The 18,509-nt window shown below is 37.5% G+C and overlaps 2 protein-coding genes across 2 annotated transcripts; both read left to right on the top strand.

Moving 5' to 3' along the window:
* Positions 1 to 5,131: 5,131 nt before the first annotated feature.
* Positions 5,132 to 6,064, top strand: LOC129008761 (olfactory receptor 10N1-like). Its single transcript, XM_054441072.2, has one exon. The coding sequence runs from the start codon at positions 5,132 to 5,134 to the stop codon at positions 6,062 to 6,064; it is 933 nt and encodes a 310-aa protein (XP_054297047.2).
* A 10,778-nt stretch (positions 6,065 to 16,842) lies between these two features.
* Positions 16,843 to 17,778, top strand: LOC129008760 (putative olfactory receptor 10D4). Its single transcript, XM_054441071.2, is given in 1 exon segment — positions 16,843 to 17,778. A coding segment is annotated over 1 exon segment (936 nt).
* The last annotated feature ends 731 nt before the right edge of the window (positions 17,779 to 18,509 follow it).

Here is an 18,509-nt window from a genome sequence, read left to right as displayed (position 1 = left end):
ATCCTAGGCCATAGGGCAGCCATCAGATGTGTAATATCTTCTGTATGGTTCTGAATGAAAAACAAAAAGCCATTTGGGATCTGCAACTAGGGAACTCAAACCCACCTCCTTGGCCACTGAGAAAAGAGATGTTTGGGATGGAGAGCCCCATACTCTATAGAAGAAACTGAAGACAAAAGAAGGGTTAAAAACATTTGTGTTCCTTAATTGAGCTGGTCGTGATCCTTGTGATTATGTAAGTATTCAGAGCTTCTCCTCAACTTCCTTAATTTTTACTTGTTTTCCTCACTCCAAAGACCTGAGTAGCAAGAATTGTTGGAAGAAATCACCGTGAAGGGCTTCTTTCTCATTCTATATGGCAGCCAGAGTCTTTTCCTCCACTCACCTTCTCATACAGATTTAGGAATGCATTTCTTGATTCCTTTCCTTTTGTTGTTACTAATGAATTCAGCATCTATCACATTCCAAGCACCACACAGTTGCTTAGCATTAAAATTTAGTTGGATATATTCCTTGACATGGAGAAAATAAATAATCTTTAGCAGACAAATATATATATAATAGACATTCTCTTGGTTCTCTTCCCAATTCTCTGAAGAATATGTACATTTCTTCTTAAGTGACTCCCTTTCCTTCTCCTTTTCCTAAAATGTAGTATTTCTCAACGTTTGGCCTCCATTACTATTTTGTCTTGACTACACCAATCTCTCCTAGTGATCTCATTCAGGCTTAAGACATTGACTATCATCTTCATTATTATTATATTTACTATGGGGAGTCCCATGCTAGAGAGTTTTCCAATCTTTTTTAGCATGGGACTCCCCATAGTAAATATAATAATAATGAATATTACATATTCATTATTTATATATATTATATGGACTCCCCACAGTAAATATAATAATAATGAACTATTATATAACATCTTATTAGGTATCAAACTCTTTCATGAACATCACCATATTTAATCTTTACAGCGATTCTGTAAGATAAATATCTCAGTTAATAAAAACATGAGTGGGTACTTAGTATAAACCAAGCACAGTTATAAAAACATTCCACATATTCAAGAAGCACAATTATAGTGTAGATATCAAAATACAGGTTGGTGAAATGCAAAGAACTGTCCTATTTTACCCTTATTGCCCCACCTTAATTATTAGTCATGCTCCCCTTTGCTTTTAAAGTGTCCTAGTTTGAATGACAATTTTTAGCTGCCTAGTTAAGGTTTAGGCTACCAGTGCAAGGAATACTTTCTGCTTCTGTAACGATGGGAAGCCGAGGCTCAGAGAATATAAATTACTGGCCCATAGTCACACCACCAAATAGCAGAACTTGAGCTTGAATCTTTAAACCTCTGATTTAAGTTCTTTTTAATATTCTATAATGTCTCTTTTCTAGACAAATGTTTGGATTTGAATAGAATCTTCTAGGAAAGCTGTATCTATTTCTATTATGGTTGCAACCCTAAATTACTGTTTAAATTATCACTCTCAGTTCCTCATTGCTTTGATGGTTGTGGGTCTAGAAATGGTGAGGAACTTAAATGTTTAAAATTTTAAAAAATAATATTTGAAGTTATCAGGACAGAATTTTTTAAAAGTCATGGTTAATAAAATCTCAACCTGAAATGGTATTGTTTTCATGAGCTATTTCTCATAGATCTCCTTTTCTTTGAATTTTTATCTTACAGAAAGTCATGTTTATACTGTACTGCTTTCGAGTCAATAGCTGAATAACTCACATTTCACTTTGTCTATCACTGATACCATGTATTAGCATAATTCATTTTTGAACGATTGGGAGGGGTTCTTGCTTATGGGGTGTGGAGGATGCAGGAGGCACTTAAGCCATGGTTTCCAATCTCCTCTATCACATATATTATTTTTGCACCTCAATATAATTCAGAGGCGACCTCCATCAGTGCTCAGGGGTATTTTCTAAACACTTCCCCAAACTGTGAGCTACTTAGCATTAGCTATACTCATGCTGATATTAAGTCAATACATTACAAAAGTGTTTTTACCCTTGTCAGAGCAAAGGACTAAGTAAACGTTGCTGGGCGTCTGAAATATATCAGACACCCTATTAGATGCCTTATATTACATTATCCCATTCAGTCTACCAAACAACCCTTAGAATGTAATACTATCCTTATTTTAGAGATAAGCAAATTGAAGTCATAGCAGAGTCACAGAAATAGTAAGCAAGAGCCTAGATGTAAAACAAAATCTGCCTGGCTTAAAATCTTGTCTTTCCTTATCAACATTGCCTTATTGGCTCCTCTCATCCAAGCAGAGAACAATAGAATTCTCTCTCTCTTTCAAGGTTATATCAGGAATATCATCATACGTAATCCTCACACAATTCTGTGAGGTAAGTATTATCTCAGTTAATCAAAAACAAACAGTGGATACTCACTATATACCAAGCACAACTATAAGAACATCCCACATTTTGGCAATATTTTCCCATTGACTTGGTCTTGATTTCCAACATCAAACTAGTTTTTCCATTTATCCCCTAGATTTTCTTAGTTTAAAAGTCACATATTACACTCTACTTTTCTGTGCTGAGTTATTAAATGTCTTTTTCTAGGAATGTGTTAAAATAACTACATAGCAGTTAACTCTATTTGTCCTCTGTTCATTGAGCCTAACTGAAATTGTTCAGAAACCTCCCAAGATACCTATGTGAAGAGATGACTAATCCAGATTATGGAGGCCACCCAGTGGCCATGCACTTGTTCTTCAACACACATACAAACTGATTTCAGATCAGGCACACATACAAACTAATTTGTAAGGCACACATACAAACTGATTTCAGATCCAGATGATCCCCCAGAGGAAGAAGACAAAAGGATCCTGGGGTAAGGAGGTGGGGTAGTGGAGGGGAATGAAAAATACTAGCTTTCCCCCAACAAGAAACCCCAAAGGACCCCAAAATTCAAAGAACCCAATACAATAAACAGAATCTCTACAGACTTGATGCCTTAAGACAATAATAGATTGCATCAATTTCATTAATATGTTGTGATAACACTTTTCCCGATTTGATTATCACATGATCTAAGACATAGGATCTAAATCTGGTACCTAAGGTTGTGTGAATAATTTTGTCCTATTTAAGATATTGTTTACAATAACTCATTTTCACATTCTTTAGTTGTTGCTGTGAGAGAACTTTCCACTAATCATAATTTTGTTCTTTTCCTTCTCTTCAGAAAGGTCCATTTGCCTTCCTTAACTCTCCTCCAGCAAGAGGTAATTATGAGTTACAGCAATTTTGAAGATATTGAAGCCTCATCCTATCTCTCCTAGTTCAGCAATTAGATACTCTACATTTCAATGAATATCTAAATTCCTTTTATTAGGTGTGTATCTGAAGCCAAAAGTAGGCTGACTACAACCATTTTTTGCTGGGGTTCAGAAAAAAAGACTTAAAATAGTCGAAGGACCAAAGGAATAATTCTAGAGCATTCAAAAATTTGATCTAAATAAACACACTTGTTGGGTGCTGCTACTTCTTAAATCCTAGTGATACAATGATGAGCAAGAATAAACATGATCTCTTCACAGAACTCACAGTCAGATAATATCCATAAATTAATTTCCAACTTTTCATTCATTCATTCCTCTAACAAATATTTAAGTTCCTGCTATTCAGAAGCACTGTGACACGTGCTACAGATTCAATGACAAATTATAGCTACTACTCTCAGGGATCTGGAAGTCTAACAGAACCTGAACTTAATTCCTTCAGTACTTGCTGTGTATATACGGATGATATTGATCTATCTTACCACTTCCATATTTTTAGAGGCTAAAATTATCAATCAATAACTATTACTTATAAAGAGGATCAGAGAAATTGACCAGGAATTGTAAGTAGAGATAAGGGCAATTATTTGTTTTCATATTTGGGACTATCAAAAAAATATATAACAAAAAAGTAAAAACTGAAAACAAAAACATCCTTCTTGGATGATTCACAAGAGTTTTTGTATTCAAGCATTGTCATATCCCAGAGGCAGTTACATGTTCTCAGCATATACAGTTACCTCTTTCCCTTAAAATAAAACAGTCAAATTCACAGAAGCTGTGCACAAAATGATGGTTGTCATGGGCAGGGAAGAGAGGGAAATGGAGAGTTACTAATCAATGGCTCTAAAGTTTTAGTAATGCAAGATGAGAGATCTGCTGTACAATATTGTCCCTATATTGTTAATAATAATATTGTATTCTATACTGAAAATCTGGTAAGAGAGTACTTCTCATGTTAAGTGCTCTTACACAACAAAATAATAAAAAAAAATTTTAAAGATAAAAACACACAAAAAGCTTCAGAATTGAAATATCTTAGTTTCATTATTTTAAGGATTCAAAAATTCCAATTGTTAGCAAAGATTAAATATTTCATATCTGCATCTTTATATATGATGTGACTTCACTAAAACCTAAAACTAGGATATAATAATATATCTCAGCTGCCAATCTCAAAGCAATTTAAAACCTCAGAGTAATAACCAAATTAGTCACTGTTAGTTTCTTTTCAGACAAATGAATATTTCCAAATAAGAACATGCCAAAAATAAAAAGTTTATCTATAATTAGAAGGATACTAACACAACCCAAATCTTAATGCTCATTGCATTGTATCTCAATCCATCATTCTTATTAGACATGTCAATGACCAAATTGACTTTTGGTGAATAATTAGGGCATCTGATCACATCTCTGAGTAACTGTAGAAATATTCTGAAGAGGAATCAGGAGGATCTGACTTGCAAGTTGGTCTTTTTAGGGCATTCTTTATTGTATAATTGGTTGTGGACATTAATTATGTTCTCTGTTCTCTTAGCTCATCCAACATTTCACCATATTAATGTTTCATTTTGTTTTGTGTCTATATTCATGAAGGAATATATCTCAAGATATGAAGGCATATACACGCTTTACTAATCCCTAAATGTCTTTGGAATAATTTCTAATTCTTAATTTCAACATCAACTTAATGTTTAAACAAAAATTGGTGCCAATGAATGTATTGGTATTGGGTTTATCCCAATCAGCCTCCACATTCATATTTTCACATATTTTGTGAAAACCCAGACTACCCTTCCATGAACATGAGGAATCACACATTGCTGAATGAGTTCATTCTACAGGGAATACCTCAGACAGAGGGACTGGAGGCTGTACTCTGTGCTGTCTTCTCATTCATCTACCTCTTCACCCTACTTGGAAATTTACTCATCCTTACAGCGATTGTTTCTTCCTCTACCCTTCACACTCCTATGTATTTCTTCTTGGGACTCCTGTCTACTTTTGACATATTGTTCCCACCTGTAACATGTCCCAAGATGCTATTGTATCTCTCTGGCCAGAGCCCAGTCATTTCTTTTAAGGGATGTGCTTTACAGCTCTTCTTCTATCACTTGCTGGGTTCTGCTGAAGGCTGCCTCTATTCTGTGATGTCTTATGATCGCTTTGTTGCCATTTGTCACCCACTGAGATGTATGCTCATCATGAAGCCTGGAGTCTGTGTCAGCTTGGTTGTGGTGGCCGGGTTGGTGGGTTGTCTTCACGCCACCATTCTGACCTCCTTTACCTTTCTGTTGTCCTACTGTGGCCCTAATCAGGTGGACTACTTCTACTGTGACATTCCTGCTGTTTTACCCGTGGCTTGTACTGACAGTGCCCTGGCCCAGAGGGTGGGTTCCATAAATATTGGCTTTCTGGCTTTAACACTTTTGATCAGTGTCTGCGTCTGCTACACTCGCACTGGGATTGCCATCTTGAGAATCTGCTCATCAGAGGGCAGGCAGAAAGCCTTCTCCACCTGCAGTGCTCACCTCATTGCAATCCTCTGTGCCTATGGACCTGTAATCATCATCTATCTGAAGTCCACATCCAACCCCTTGCTTGGTGCCATGGTGCAAATATTAAATAATGTTGTCTCACCCATGCTGAACTCGTTAATCTATTCCTTAAGGAACAAGGAAGTGAAAAGGTCCCTGAAAAGAGTATTCCAAAATGTTTTACTTACTGTTTGTGAATAAATTATGAGTTATTATTGGGAATAAATGTCATAATTAACATTATTCTTTGTCTCTTAGTTCTGGATAAGGAATCCAAAGGGCATAGGAAGCACTTGGAGATAGATTTCTTGTCCCTATAATAGGTAGCCAATATTTCCTGGTTGAGGATAAATATCTGTAGCAGTCCAAGAAGCACCCTTCAATAGTTCCTCTCTGTCCAAATCAACATTCAATTTTACCTTATTTTTTTGCTCCAATTAAAATGTAATTGTTCCCCTTTTCTGCCTATAAGAATTTCAGTTCTTCCACCTTGTGAAGAAGAATATTAACTAACATTCATAGAGCATGATGTGTCTTCTGGGCATTGTGATGAACATTTCACATACATCATCTTATTAAATCTTCACATCACCCCTATAAAGTAGATTTCACATAATGTAGAAAAGAGTTTTGAGGATTAAATATTTCAAATAATGAACCCACGGTTACACATTAAGTAGCAAATCAGACCTCAAACTCAGCTCCTGTTAACTCCAAATCACCTCCCTGCTATAGATTCCTGTACCACATAGCTACCCTAAGTGACCTGCTTGGCAATTTACTCATCCTAATTACCTCTCTCCAGAGCTCACAATACAAAGAAGTTGTCTGATAAATAACTGGTAATATAAGTACTGACAGAGGTTATGTCTATGTACAGTCAGCCCTCAATATTCATGGGTTCTGCCTTTGTGAATTCAACCACTGTGGATCAAAAATATTCAGAAAATAAATTTTACAAAGTTCCAAAAAGCAAAACTTGAATTTGCCTCACTTGAGTACTACATTGAATTCATATGCATGAAATGGTGGTAGGCAATGTATTAAGTATTATAAGTAATCTAGAGATGATTTAAAGTATACAGGAGGATGTACATAGGTTATACGCAAACACTACACCATTTTAAATAACGGACATGAGTATACTTGGATTGTGGTGTTTACGGGGATCCTAAAACCAATCCTCTGAGGATACTGAAGGACGACTGTATTGACTTTATTATTATCTCCACTTGCTCTATTCTACTACCCAATGTTCCCACCTGTAGATGGTGGCACTGAGATACAGCAATAAGTGTCTTCCTTGTGTACTACATTCAGTTATGCTAAAGCCAGCCCTAGACCCAAGCCCTCTTAAGTCCTACTGTGTCATGGTTTTCCTACTGCATCACGCTGCCAATATGTCAAAATACTCTTTAGTGTAAACGCAGGGGAAGTCTTTCCATCCAGTGTTGTTGAAGAGAAGATGGTCTAATTATGGGGCTTAATTAGCATGCTCATTTGATTCTCCCAACAAGTTACATTTTGTAATTTAACTACCAATGAGACTGGAGTTGATAACTGTTTCTCAATTTTCTCAGAATCTAAAGTGAAAGAAACGGTACTATTAATTGGGGATCCCACAGACACGCCAGCTCCTAGTTTCCATGACATTTTAGTTATTTGTAGTTTTTCTATTCCATTTATAGTCCCCAAAGTTCCCTTCATATTTGAAACCAGTAAACAAAAACAAGTAAAAATCTCTAATAAAAATGCTTACTTTACAAATAGCGTGAAGCAAAAAGGATAAAATGAAGCTCCTTCAAGCATAGTTAAATGGTTTTAGTGCAATAGGAGGATTCCATGGCTCCTCCTAACTTGATTGGCAAAAATCCAAGATGTCATAGTATCTTATTCCCACACTTTGGAGATGCCTATCAGAGATGATATGCTGGATTCAAATAACCCTAGTGTTAGTTTGCTGTTCTACTAATGCAGGATATTTGTAGAAGAATCTACATGTCATGATATCTGGTAAAGCCTGAATAGTGTTTAGGAACAGATGTTCAACACACCGATACTTCTATAATAGATTTCTTTTCTAGACAATGGAAAGTTTCATAAAAGTAAGGATTATGTGTGTCTTGCTCACCATTGTATCCATACGACATAGCCCAGTGACATAGTAAGCTTCCAGTGTAGGTTTGCTGAATGAATGAATGGATACCTCTTTACCCATTCAAATTGTGATGCAATTGTATATTTATTGATACAGAGGAACATGTGTGAAATAATTAAGATACAGAATAATATTATGTCTGAATTTAAATATATATTCATGTTTAGGTAAAACTGATGATATATAAAAGACAAAATCTGAATGACCAACTTTTTGGCTCTTTCTAAATTACTCTTGCAATGACTGGCACTGAAAACAGAAACTTTAACTGTTTAAATCTTTCCTATATCTAAAAGCACACAACATGAGATTTTATTTAAAACACGTGCGCACACATACATAAACACACACAGACACACACAATCACTTTTTAAAATCTTACCTCATTAACAACAACAGCAACAAAACCAAATAACCTGATTGAAAAATGGGTAATGGACTTAAGTAGACATTTATCCAAAGAAGAGACACAAATGGTGAATAAGCATATGGAAAGATGTTCAATACCACTAAGCATTAAGGAAATGCAAATTAAAGCCACAATGACATATCACTTCAATAAGGATGGCTACTATTTTAAAAATTACAATAGTAATAAGCTTTGGCTATGATGTGAGAAATTGGAACACTTGTACACTAATGACGAGAATGTAAAATGGTGCAGTATTTTCCTTTTTTTTTTTTTTTGAGACCAAGTCTCGCTCTGTCACCCAGGCTGGAGTGCAGTGGCGCAGTCTCGGCTCAGTGCCAGCTCCGCCTCCCGGGTTCATGCCATTCTCCTGCCTCAGCCTCCCAAGTAGCTGGGACTACAGGCGCTTGCCACAACGCCCGGCTAATTTTTTGTATTTTTAGTAGAGACGGGGTTTCACCGTATTAGCCAGGATGATCTCGATCTCCTGACCTCGTGATCCCCCTGCCTCGGCCTCCCAAGGTGCTGGGATTACAGGCTTGAGCCACCACCTATGATCCAGCAATTCCAGCTGTTGGTATACATACAAAAGAAATAAAAGCAGGGTATTGAAGATACATTTGTACACCCACATTCCTAGCAGCATTAATCACAATAGGCAAGAGTTGAAAGCAACCCAGTATTCATTCAATGAATGGATACACTAAATGTGGTATATACACACAACAAAACATTATCCAGACTTAAAAAGAAAGGAAGTTCTGACACATGCCACAACATGGATAAGCCTCGAGGACATTATGCTAAGTGAAATAAGCCAGTTACAAAAAGACTATTTAAATCCAGTAATATGAGGTATGTAGGGTAGTCACATTCATGGAAAAAGAAACTAGAATGTTGGTTCCCAGGAGCCACAGATGTGGGAAGGCAATGGAGAAGTTGTTTAATGGTTATAGAGTTTCAGTTCTGCAAGATGAAAAAGTCCAGGAGATTAGTTGAGCAACAATGTAAATAGTCGAGCAACAATGTAAATATACTTAACACTACAGTACTATATATTTCAAAATGGTTAAGATGTTAAATTGTATGCTTTGTGTATTTTACCACAATTTTCTTTTTCTGAGAGAGAATCTTGCTCTGTTACCCAGGCTGGAGTGCAGTGGTGCAATCATGGTTCACTATAGCCTGGACTTCCCCACTCAAGAGATCCTCCCACCTCAGCCTCCAGAGTATCTGGGACTATAGGTGTGCACCCCACACCCAGCCAATTTTTGAAATTTCTTTTAGAAATGAGATCTCATTATGTTGCCCCCAGGCTGGTCTCAAACTCCTGGGATAAAGGGATCCTCTCATATTGACCTCTCAAAGTACTGGGCTTACAGACGTGAGCCACCACACCTGGCCTACATTTTTTTTAAAGGTTGCTTATGCAGTTTTCGCACATTCTGTGGCTTATTAGTTATCTCCTTTTTCCTATAACTACATCTACTGTAGTTGAACCCTCTCAAATCACTGTTTCTTTATTTTTTATACCTCCACTTGGTGTGGGCAGAGAAAGTTTGAGAAGGTAGTCTAAGTTAGCTTTTCAGAAGATCTGCCTAGAGTAATAATTGTAAGTCACCATTCATTGAGCTCTTATTCCTCACCAGGCACTGTGTAATTACTTTTTATATATTATCTAATGTAACTTACATATGAGTTCTGTGAGATCATTTTACAGAAGATGAAATGAGATTTAGGGATGTTAGGTAATTTTCTTTAAGCCACACAATTAGTTTGTGGATGTGACTGGGAATCTGTTTCAGATCTTCATGCAGCTCTGCACAATACAGCACATTTGATGAAACTTTAGAAATAAACATTTGGCCTTCCACACCCCCCTCAAAAAAAAACTTACCCCAACTTTTTTTTTCCCTTTCAATCTCTCAGATGCGTGAAAGCTCATCTGAGAGAAAACTCATTTGTAATAAAATATTCTAATCCCACAGAGTGGGGTGCGATCATGCTCATTCTTATCTTGTTACTATCCTCTCTTGGTTCTAATCCTCTGGGTATTCCCAGACGATACCTGTGTGGGGCTTTACCTGATAATTAGAGTTAAAGTGTGGTTCGTAGTGCACATTCAGGTATAGAAATGTAAGCAGAAAATGTAGCTTTGTTCTGACATTGTCACACGAGGCTAAAGCAGGGCCTTAATCCACACACATTCCCCGCAGCATTTCTTTGCCCTAGTGCCTATCTTTCCTCTTTTTTTCCTGACCAAATATCTCAAAATTCTATAGCCCAGTGATCTTCCTTATTTGTCTCCCTGAAGGTGCTCTTGCCCCCCACAACTGCTCTCCTGACTGTAGTTAGAATTATCTTTCACATTCTCTCTTCCACAATGTACCGAAACTCAATGCTGCTTAAAACTGTCTTACATATTCTTAAGCCTCCTAATGTAGAGACTGCAATCTTTAAAGAGCAGAGCCTTTAGTCATCATTTGCTTTTCTGCCTCTCAAGCTTTATCTCAATTTTTTTCCTCTCTTTGCTCAAGTTCTTCAAATATACTTTACATCTTTCCAGTGAAGGCTTTGCACATGCTATTACCCCCGCCTAGAAAGGTTTTCACTTTCAGATCTCAGCTGGGATAACATTTTCTCAGGGAAGTCCTCTTCTACCTTCAAGGAACATCAGTTAGCCATATAAGTCATGATGTGAATACATATTTAATTTACTGATATGAAAGAGGAACATGAGTAGGATACAAATACTCTACCATGATAGCTTTTCAATCCAAGCACTTCTTCCTAGCCCTTACCACCTTAAATAATTATCATTTATACATGTAGGATTATTTGAGCAATGCCTCTCTTCTTCTACTAGACTGTAAGCTCATTGAGGACAGAGACCATGGCTAGTTCCTGTTCACCAGAACATGGCTGTTTTTGTGTATGATGGTAGCTCTAATAAATTTTTGATGTAATAAAGGCTAAAATGACCTCAATAAAATCTCTAATTTGTTCACGTAAACTTTTCTCCTCTTGTAGCCTTTTCTTGCCTTTGCCTTTGCTTAGCTTCTTATCTGCTTCAGATGTCTTAAACATTATTATAATTAGTTCTAAATTACTAAAATCCTTCCCTCCATCATGTCTTCCTGCCTAGTCTTCAGTGAGCTCACCTGCCTGTTCCATTCATACACCCACCCTGTTACGCTCTTTTAGAGAAAAATCACAAACCAAGCAGGTCAGCAATTCTACAAATTTATTATCGTCTACCTCTAGTGTTTGCTAGCAGTTTTAATACTTTTCCTCTACAGTATTGATCCTATTTCTTACTGGAATGACTATTCATGAGTTTGGGGTCTCAAACTTCTACTTAACTTTTAGGCTCTCACTCACAAAGAATGAAAATTGAAATCACCAGCAAATGGAGAATGAAAAGATCAGCAAGATCTCAATATTCCCAGTCACGAAGTTCTCTGGGAAATTGAGCGGAAAATGTGGCTTAATCCAAACCTAAGTGGAGACCCTTCTTTCTAGGCTGAATTGGAGACAGCAGGACCTGCGGCCCAAGAGCTACCTGATTTATTGCACCTGTCACAGCGGGACAACTGAAGCCAGGAGAGACAGGAAGAATGATGGTGTCCCCAATAGTTCTCTGTGATCTTTACCCTTTCTCTGTCCCATATGGAGAGCCTAGGTCAAGTACACCATGTCATCATTTAGTTGTCTATATGACGTTTACTATCGCGCACAGTGCTGTATGCATTGCAAGGCCTTGTGAATGAATATTAGTTTTTAAAAAATTAAATTTCCTACTGGATAATTTTTTTTTACATGATAACTTTCCTAATGTAACCTTCATCTGTTGAAGAAAATTGGAATCCTGAGTACATGGTTTTGCTGTGTAAAATTAAATGAAACGAAAATTTAAAAATTTCTATTTCTTTGCAATCAGTATATTGAAGGGATATCTGCTTGCTCATGTTCATTGCAGCACTATTCACAATAGCCAATCTTTCAATCTGCAAGTGCCCATGAGTGGATTAATAAATACAAAAATTGTGGTATATCTACATAATGGAATATGATTCAGCCTTTTTTTTTCTTTTTTCTTTTTTTTTCTTTTTTTTTTCTGAGACGGAGTCTCACTCTGTCACCCAGGCTGGTGTGCAGTGGCGTGATCTTGGCTCACTGCAACCTCCACCTCCTGGGTTCAAGCAATTCTTCTGCCCTAGCCTCCTGAGTAGCTGGGACTACAGGCACATGCCACCACGCCCAGCTAATTTTTGTATTTTTAGTAGAGACGGGGTTTCACCATGTTGGCCAGGATGGTCTCGATCTCCTGACGTCTTGATCTGCCCACCTTGGCCTCCCAAAGTGCTGGGATTACAGGCGTAAGCCACCGCGCCCGGCCCATTCAGCCTTTAAGAAGAAGGAAATCCTGTCATTTGTGACAGTGTAGATGAAACTGAACGATATTATGCGAAGTGAAATAAGTCAGGTACAGAAAGACAAATACCACATGATCTCAGTTGTAAGTGGAGACTAAAAAAGCGAAATTCGTAGAAACAGAAGAGTAGAATGATATAATAGTTATCGGGTGGGATGGGGCAGATGTTGGTGAAAGATACAAAATTTCAGTTAAACCAAAGGAATAAGTTCAAGATATCTAATGTACAACGTGGTGATTATAGTTAATAATGTGTCCTTAAAAGTTGCTAAGAGAATAGATTTTAAGTGTTCTTACCCAAAAAAGTATGTGAGATAGATAATACCTGTTAATTAGCTTGATTCAGCCATTCCACAATGTATACATATTTCAAACCATTATGTTGTACACCATACGTATATACCAGTTTTATTTGTCAATTAAAATAAAGCTAAATTTTATTAAATATAAATATTTAACATGCTCAAGACACATATAGAATCTATGTTTAACATGAAAATTGATCAAACATTGAACCTTTGCTTTAAAATGCAGACAAAATACAACTTGCAATGACACTTTTGTTGCTTATGATAATTGAACTGTAAGCAGTAATAAGAAAACTTTTTTTTTTTTTTTTTTTTTAGACAGAGTTTTGCTCTTGTTGCCCAGGCTGGAGTGCAGTGGCGCCATCTCTGCTCACTGCAACCTCCACCTCCCGGGTGCAAGCAATTCTCCTGCCCAGCTTTCCATGTAGCTGGGATTACAGGCATATGCCATTACACCCAGCTAATTTTTGTATTTTTAGTAGAGACGGGGTTTCACCATGTTGGCCAGGCTTGTCTTGAACTCCTGACCTCAGGTAATCCACCCTCCTTGGCCTCCCAAAGTGCTCGGATTACAAGCCACCGCGACCGACCAGAAAACATTTTAGTTACTGTATTGAAGTCTTTCCTGCCGTGATCTGATCACTATTTCTTCTGTAACAGGTATTGTCACTGAGAACATTTGACCTTTGGGGATGTAGAACATGAGTGTTTACTGTGACCATCCCATTAATTTAGCACGTGCCATTTTTATTCTAAAACATTCTATTTGGAGATCTAAAATAGTCCATGGCATTTGACTTCCCTGAATACATTTTTTACCAGACCAGTAAATTTCATGAGATGTTACTTGCTAGTTAAAAGTTTACTTCCTCTTTTTTTGTACAAAATATTTTTTCAAGTTAGTCATGTTTCAAAACATTAAAGATAATCAAAGATAAATAGAATGGCAGAATTATTGAATTTTCTACTCTTTTGTCATCTGCTAGATGTGCAGCAAAACAGTTTTCTTTTCATATAAAAATTCCAGATGTATTTGGAATAGTGCAACTACCTAAACATTCCTTAAACACTGAAACTTTATGGCCAAAATCCTAAAGAAGACACTAAATCTAAACTCCCTCCAAGTTAAGAAAGTGATTTAACTTCTTTGACCCTTACTTTCCTCATCTGTAGAGGACTTCACCAGAGTTTTGAGGTTTAAGTAAAACTGTAAAATATATTTTTCTTCCAGATAGATTATACGTTTTTTGAGCAGAGAGACAATGTCTAACCCACTTCACCTACCCACAACCTTTCTCTCTCCTGGCAAATAATCAATGCTGACAGATGATTGGCACTCAACATTTGTTAAAGTAAATGTATATATAAATAAACAAATGAAAGAATGTATTCAATGAGGAAGTCTGTATTCCACCTCAACCCCTAATATGTATTGAGTATTGAAAGTATTTAACTCAGAAGCTTTAATAGATGTCAAGTAGTATAAGGACAGATACTTCAAGTGATAGCTTAACATTATGTTTGAACTCCCGGCATATTTCTTCCATCTTTCTTCTGGCAATAGCCCCTTTCACTCCCTGCTGGAGAACTGCCCATCTCCATCCCACCGTAGCCTGTACCCTGCTCACAGAGATAGGCGTGTGACCCAGCCAAGGAAGTCAGATTCGAATCTTGGGGTGAGGCACACAGAAGCAAAGGCAGCTGAAGTAGAACAAGCTGATGGCGGTGCCCTGAGGCTGCTCCATGAATTCTAACAGCTAAGGTCCCTCCAGCTGCCCTACTTCCCACCCTTCCTGAGCCTAGTTTTCCATTAGTTTCTTTAGTTCTCTAAGCTACCCCAGTTACTGTTGCTTGCAATAGTCAATCCTGTCAATACTATGTAGGAAAATAAGGTATAATTTATTTATAAAAAAATAGTATAAACACATGAAAAGCAGTAAATATAAAAATACACCATAAATATGTGTGATATATGTGTCAAAGGAATGTTTAAAAATATTCTTCCACAGAAGTATATTTTACAAAGGAAATTATAATAATCAGGCTCTCTCTCTCTCTCTCTTTCTCTCTCTCTCCCTCTCTCTCTTCTCTTCTCTCATTCATTTCTAAGGTGTAATTATACAAAGTAGTTAATTGCTCCCTTGCTTAAAAAGTTCCTTAAGTTGAGGGATTAATACCCCAGGGAATACCAAGGTTATTTAAAACGTCCTGTATTGAGGAATGATTGCAGTTCCTGGAGTTAGACAGGAAATTACTGCAAGGCAGCTGATGCATATTTAGATTTGTGGCATTCTATTTGAAAGTGATTGAAAAAACAAAAAGAATTCAAGTCACCTACTTGTAGACTCTAGGCTGATGGGGATTTAGGCACGAACCTTCCTTCTGCTGGGGAAGGAAAGGAGGACAACACTCACAAGTAGCAGCCAATTATGTTCCCTGTTTGCCACATAAGTGCACACATTTTGCCCTTCACTTTTTATCTTGGCTTTCACTGTCTTCCTCCCTTCACAATCTCCAGGAAAAATGAGAGAGAGAGAGAGAGAGAAGGAAAGAGAGAGAGAGAGAGAGAGAAAGGGAATCATCTTAGGTAATAGAATATACGGGCTGATCTATAATTTATAGATCTTACCTCCAAAAAAAATTAAAACAAGTAGAAAAATATATTAGCTTTTTTTAAAGTATGAAACTTGGGAAGGAGTCTTTACTACTGCTACCCCTGTACCTTCTGCTGCCACAAAATTAGGATGTGGCTTAACTTGGGTCTGGTTAGACAATTACAGACTTTGGAGATAGAAATGAAGTCTACCGGTTACTCAAGTGCACTGAATTCAGGTGACTGCAGAGGATAAGGAACTTGTTATTGTAATTTTCTGTTCATTAAGAGCTATCTGAGATCCTTCTTCTCACTGTTGACCCTCATGGCCAGGGAGACAATGAGGGAAAGATACTTTATATTTTGTATATGTCTTACAGAATTATAAATAACTTTTGGAGAGTTACTGTAACAAAATTTTCTTAGATGAATATAAGAAATTTGGATGAGACCTTGTTTGTTATAAAGACATTAAGTATTTACATTTGTCCTTTTAGAGCATATGTAATTTATGCTATTTAATGGTAAATATGGAGAATGGCAGCTACAAGACTAGTCGTGCAAGGCTTCTTGGTAAAATTATTAAATGAGAGGCATCTGCAATTAGAAACTGCACTGCAGTCTTCTAAGTGGGAGCTAAACAATGGGCACACGTGAACGTACAGAGTGGAATGACTCTAAAAGTCGATTTGGGTGGGAGGGGGTGGTGAGGGAAGAAAAATTACCTATTGGGTGCAACGTACACCATTTGGGTGATGACTATGCTATAAACCCAGGCTTCAGTATTTGGCCATATACCCATGTAACAAAATATATCACAAAAATGCACTTGTGCCTCTTAAATCTGTAAAAATAAAAAGTTACAAACAAGAAAAGAAACCTCTGCAGAATGATATCCAGTACAGAGCAAAGCAGGCAGATCAAGATGATTCTACCAGGAAGCATTCCTCTGTAACTATCTAGATCTCTTGCTTCTTTTCCATTTCATTGATCTAAACACAGGTAATTTACATGCATATTAAATTTAACTACATATTTCTTTTCACAGACACCCAAGAGTTGATGCCTCCCCAAGAATGAGAAATCACACAATGGTGACTGAATTCATCCTTCTGGGAATCCCTGAGACAGAGGGCCTAGAGACAGCCCTTTTATTCCTGTTCTCCTCATTTTATTTATGCACCCTCTTGGGAAACGTGCTTATCCTTACAGCTATCATCTCCTCCACTCGACTTCACACTCCTATGTATTTTTTCTTGGGAAACCTCTCCATCTTTGACCTGAGTTTCTCTTCGACAACTGCTCCCAAGATGCTGTTCTACCTTTCAGGGAACAGCCACGCTATCTCATATGCAGGCTGCTTGTCCCAGCTTTTCTTCTACCATTTCCTAGGCTGTACCGAGTGTTTCCTCTACACAGTGATGGCCTGTGACCGCTTTGTTGCCATATGTTTTCCTTTGAGATACACGTTCATCATGAACCACAGGGTGTGCTTTACGTTGGCCACAGGGACCTGGATGAGTGGCTGTGTCCATGCCATGATCCTAACATCCCTCACCTTCCAGTTACCTTACCGTGGCTCTAACAAGGTGGGCTATTACTTCTGTGATATTCCTGCAGTGTTACCTCTAGCCTGTAAGGACACATCCTTAGCCTAGAGGGTAGGTTTTACAAATGTTGGTCTTTTGTCTCTCATTTGCTTTTTTCTCATCCTTGTTTCCTATACTTGCATTGGGATTTCCATATCAAAAATCCGCTCAGCAGAGGGCAGGCAGCGGGCCTTCTCCACCTGCAGCACTCACCTCACTGCAATCCTTTGTGCTTATGGGCCAGTCATCATCATCTTTCTACAACCCAATCCCAGTGCTTTGCTTGGTGCCATAATTCAGATATTGAATAATCTGGTAACCCCAATGTTGAATCCACTAATCTATAGCCTTAGGAATAAGGATGTAAAATCAGCCCTGAGGAATGTATTTCCCAAGAAAAGCTTTGCTCTGGGAAATAAATGAGAACATTTAAAGCTTTGCTGGATTTAAGATTTTGATAACATTTTAAAGTTTGATTCTCTACTCCCTAAGAAAATTTCCCATCTGCTGCTGACAAGGCATGTTGAAATGAAATGTACTCCGAATCAATCTACTACTTAATCTCGCTCTTTTAAAATATCTGTCTGTTGGTATATTTCCCTATACTTTAGAATTAATTTTTTTTTTTACTTTTGGAGGGTTTAAAGATAGGAATAAGAAATAATGTGTAATTGCTGCACTCCAGGCTGGAGTGCAGTTGCGTGATCTTGGCTCACTGCAACCTCTGCCTCCCGGGCTCAAGTGATTCTCCTGCCTCAGCCTCCCGAGTAGCTGGGACCACACCTGGCTAATTTTTGTATTTTTAGTAGGGCCGGGGTTTCACCATGTTGGCCAAGCTGGTCTCAAACTCCTGGCCTCAAGTGATCTGCCGGCCTCGGCCTTCCAAAGTGCTGGGATTACAGGCATGAACCACTAAGCCCAGCCTAGAATTAAATGTAATTAATTGTAATTAATAGGGTAATTTAGCAGACATTGCACTCTTTCTTTCTTTCTTTGTTTCTTTCTTTCTTTCTTTCTCTCTCTCTTTCTTCCTTTCTTTCCTTTCTTTCTTTTCTTTCTTTCTTTTTCTTTTTTGACAGGGTCTTGCTCTGTAACCCAGTCTGGATTGCAGTGGTGCAATAATAGCTCACTGCAACCTCCATGGGCTCAATTCT

This window comes from Pongo pygmaeus, chromosome 9, assembly GCF_028885625.2.
Source record: "Pongo pygmaeus isolate AG05252 chromosome 9, NHGRI_mPonPyg2-v2.0_pri, whole genome shotgun sequence".
Classification (NCBI taxonomy): Eukaryota; Metazoa; Chordata; class Mammalia; order Primates; family Hominidae; genus Pongo; species Pongo pygmaeus.
The sequence above is the reverse complement of the archived record's forward strand: the minus strand, read 5'-3'. Positions and strand labels throughout refer to the sequence as shown.

Excerpts from the sequence above, each read along its gene's own strand:
- LOC129008761 (XM_054441072.2), top strand. The coding sequence starts at position 5,132 with ATGAGGAATCACACATTGCTGAATGAGTTCATTCTACAGGGAATACCT.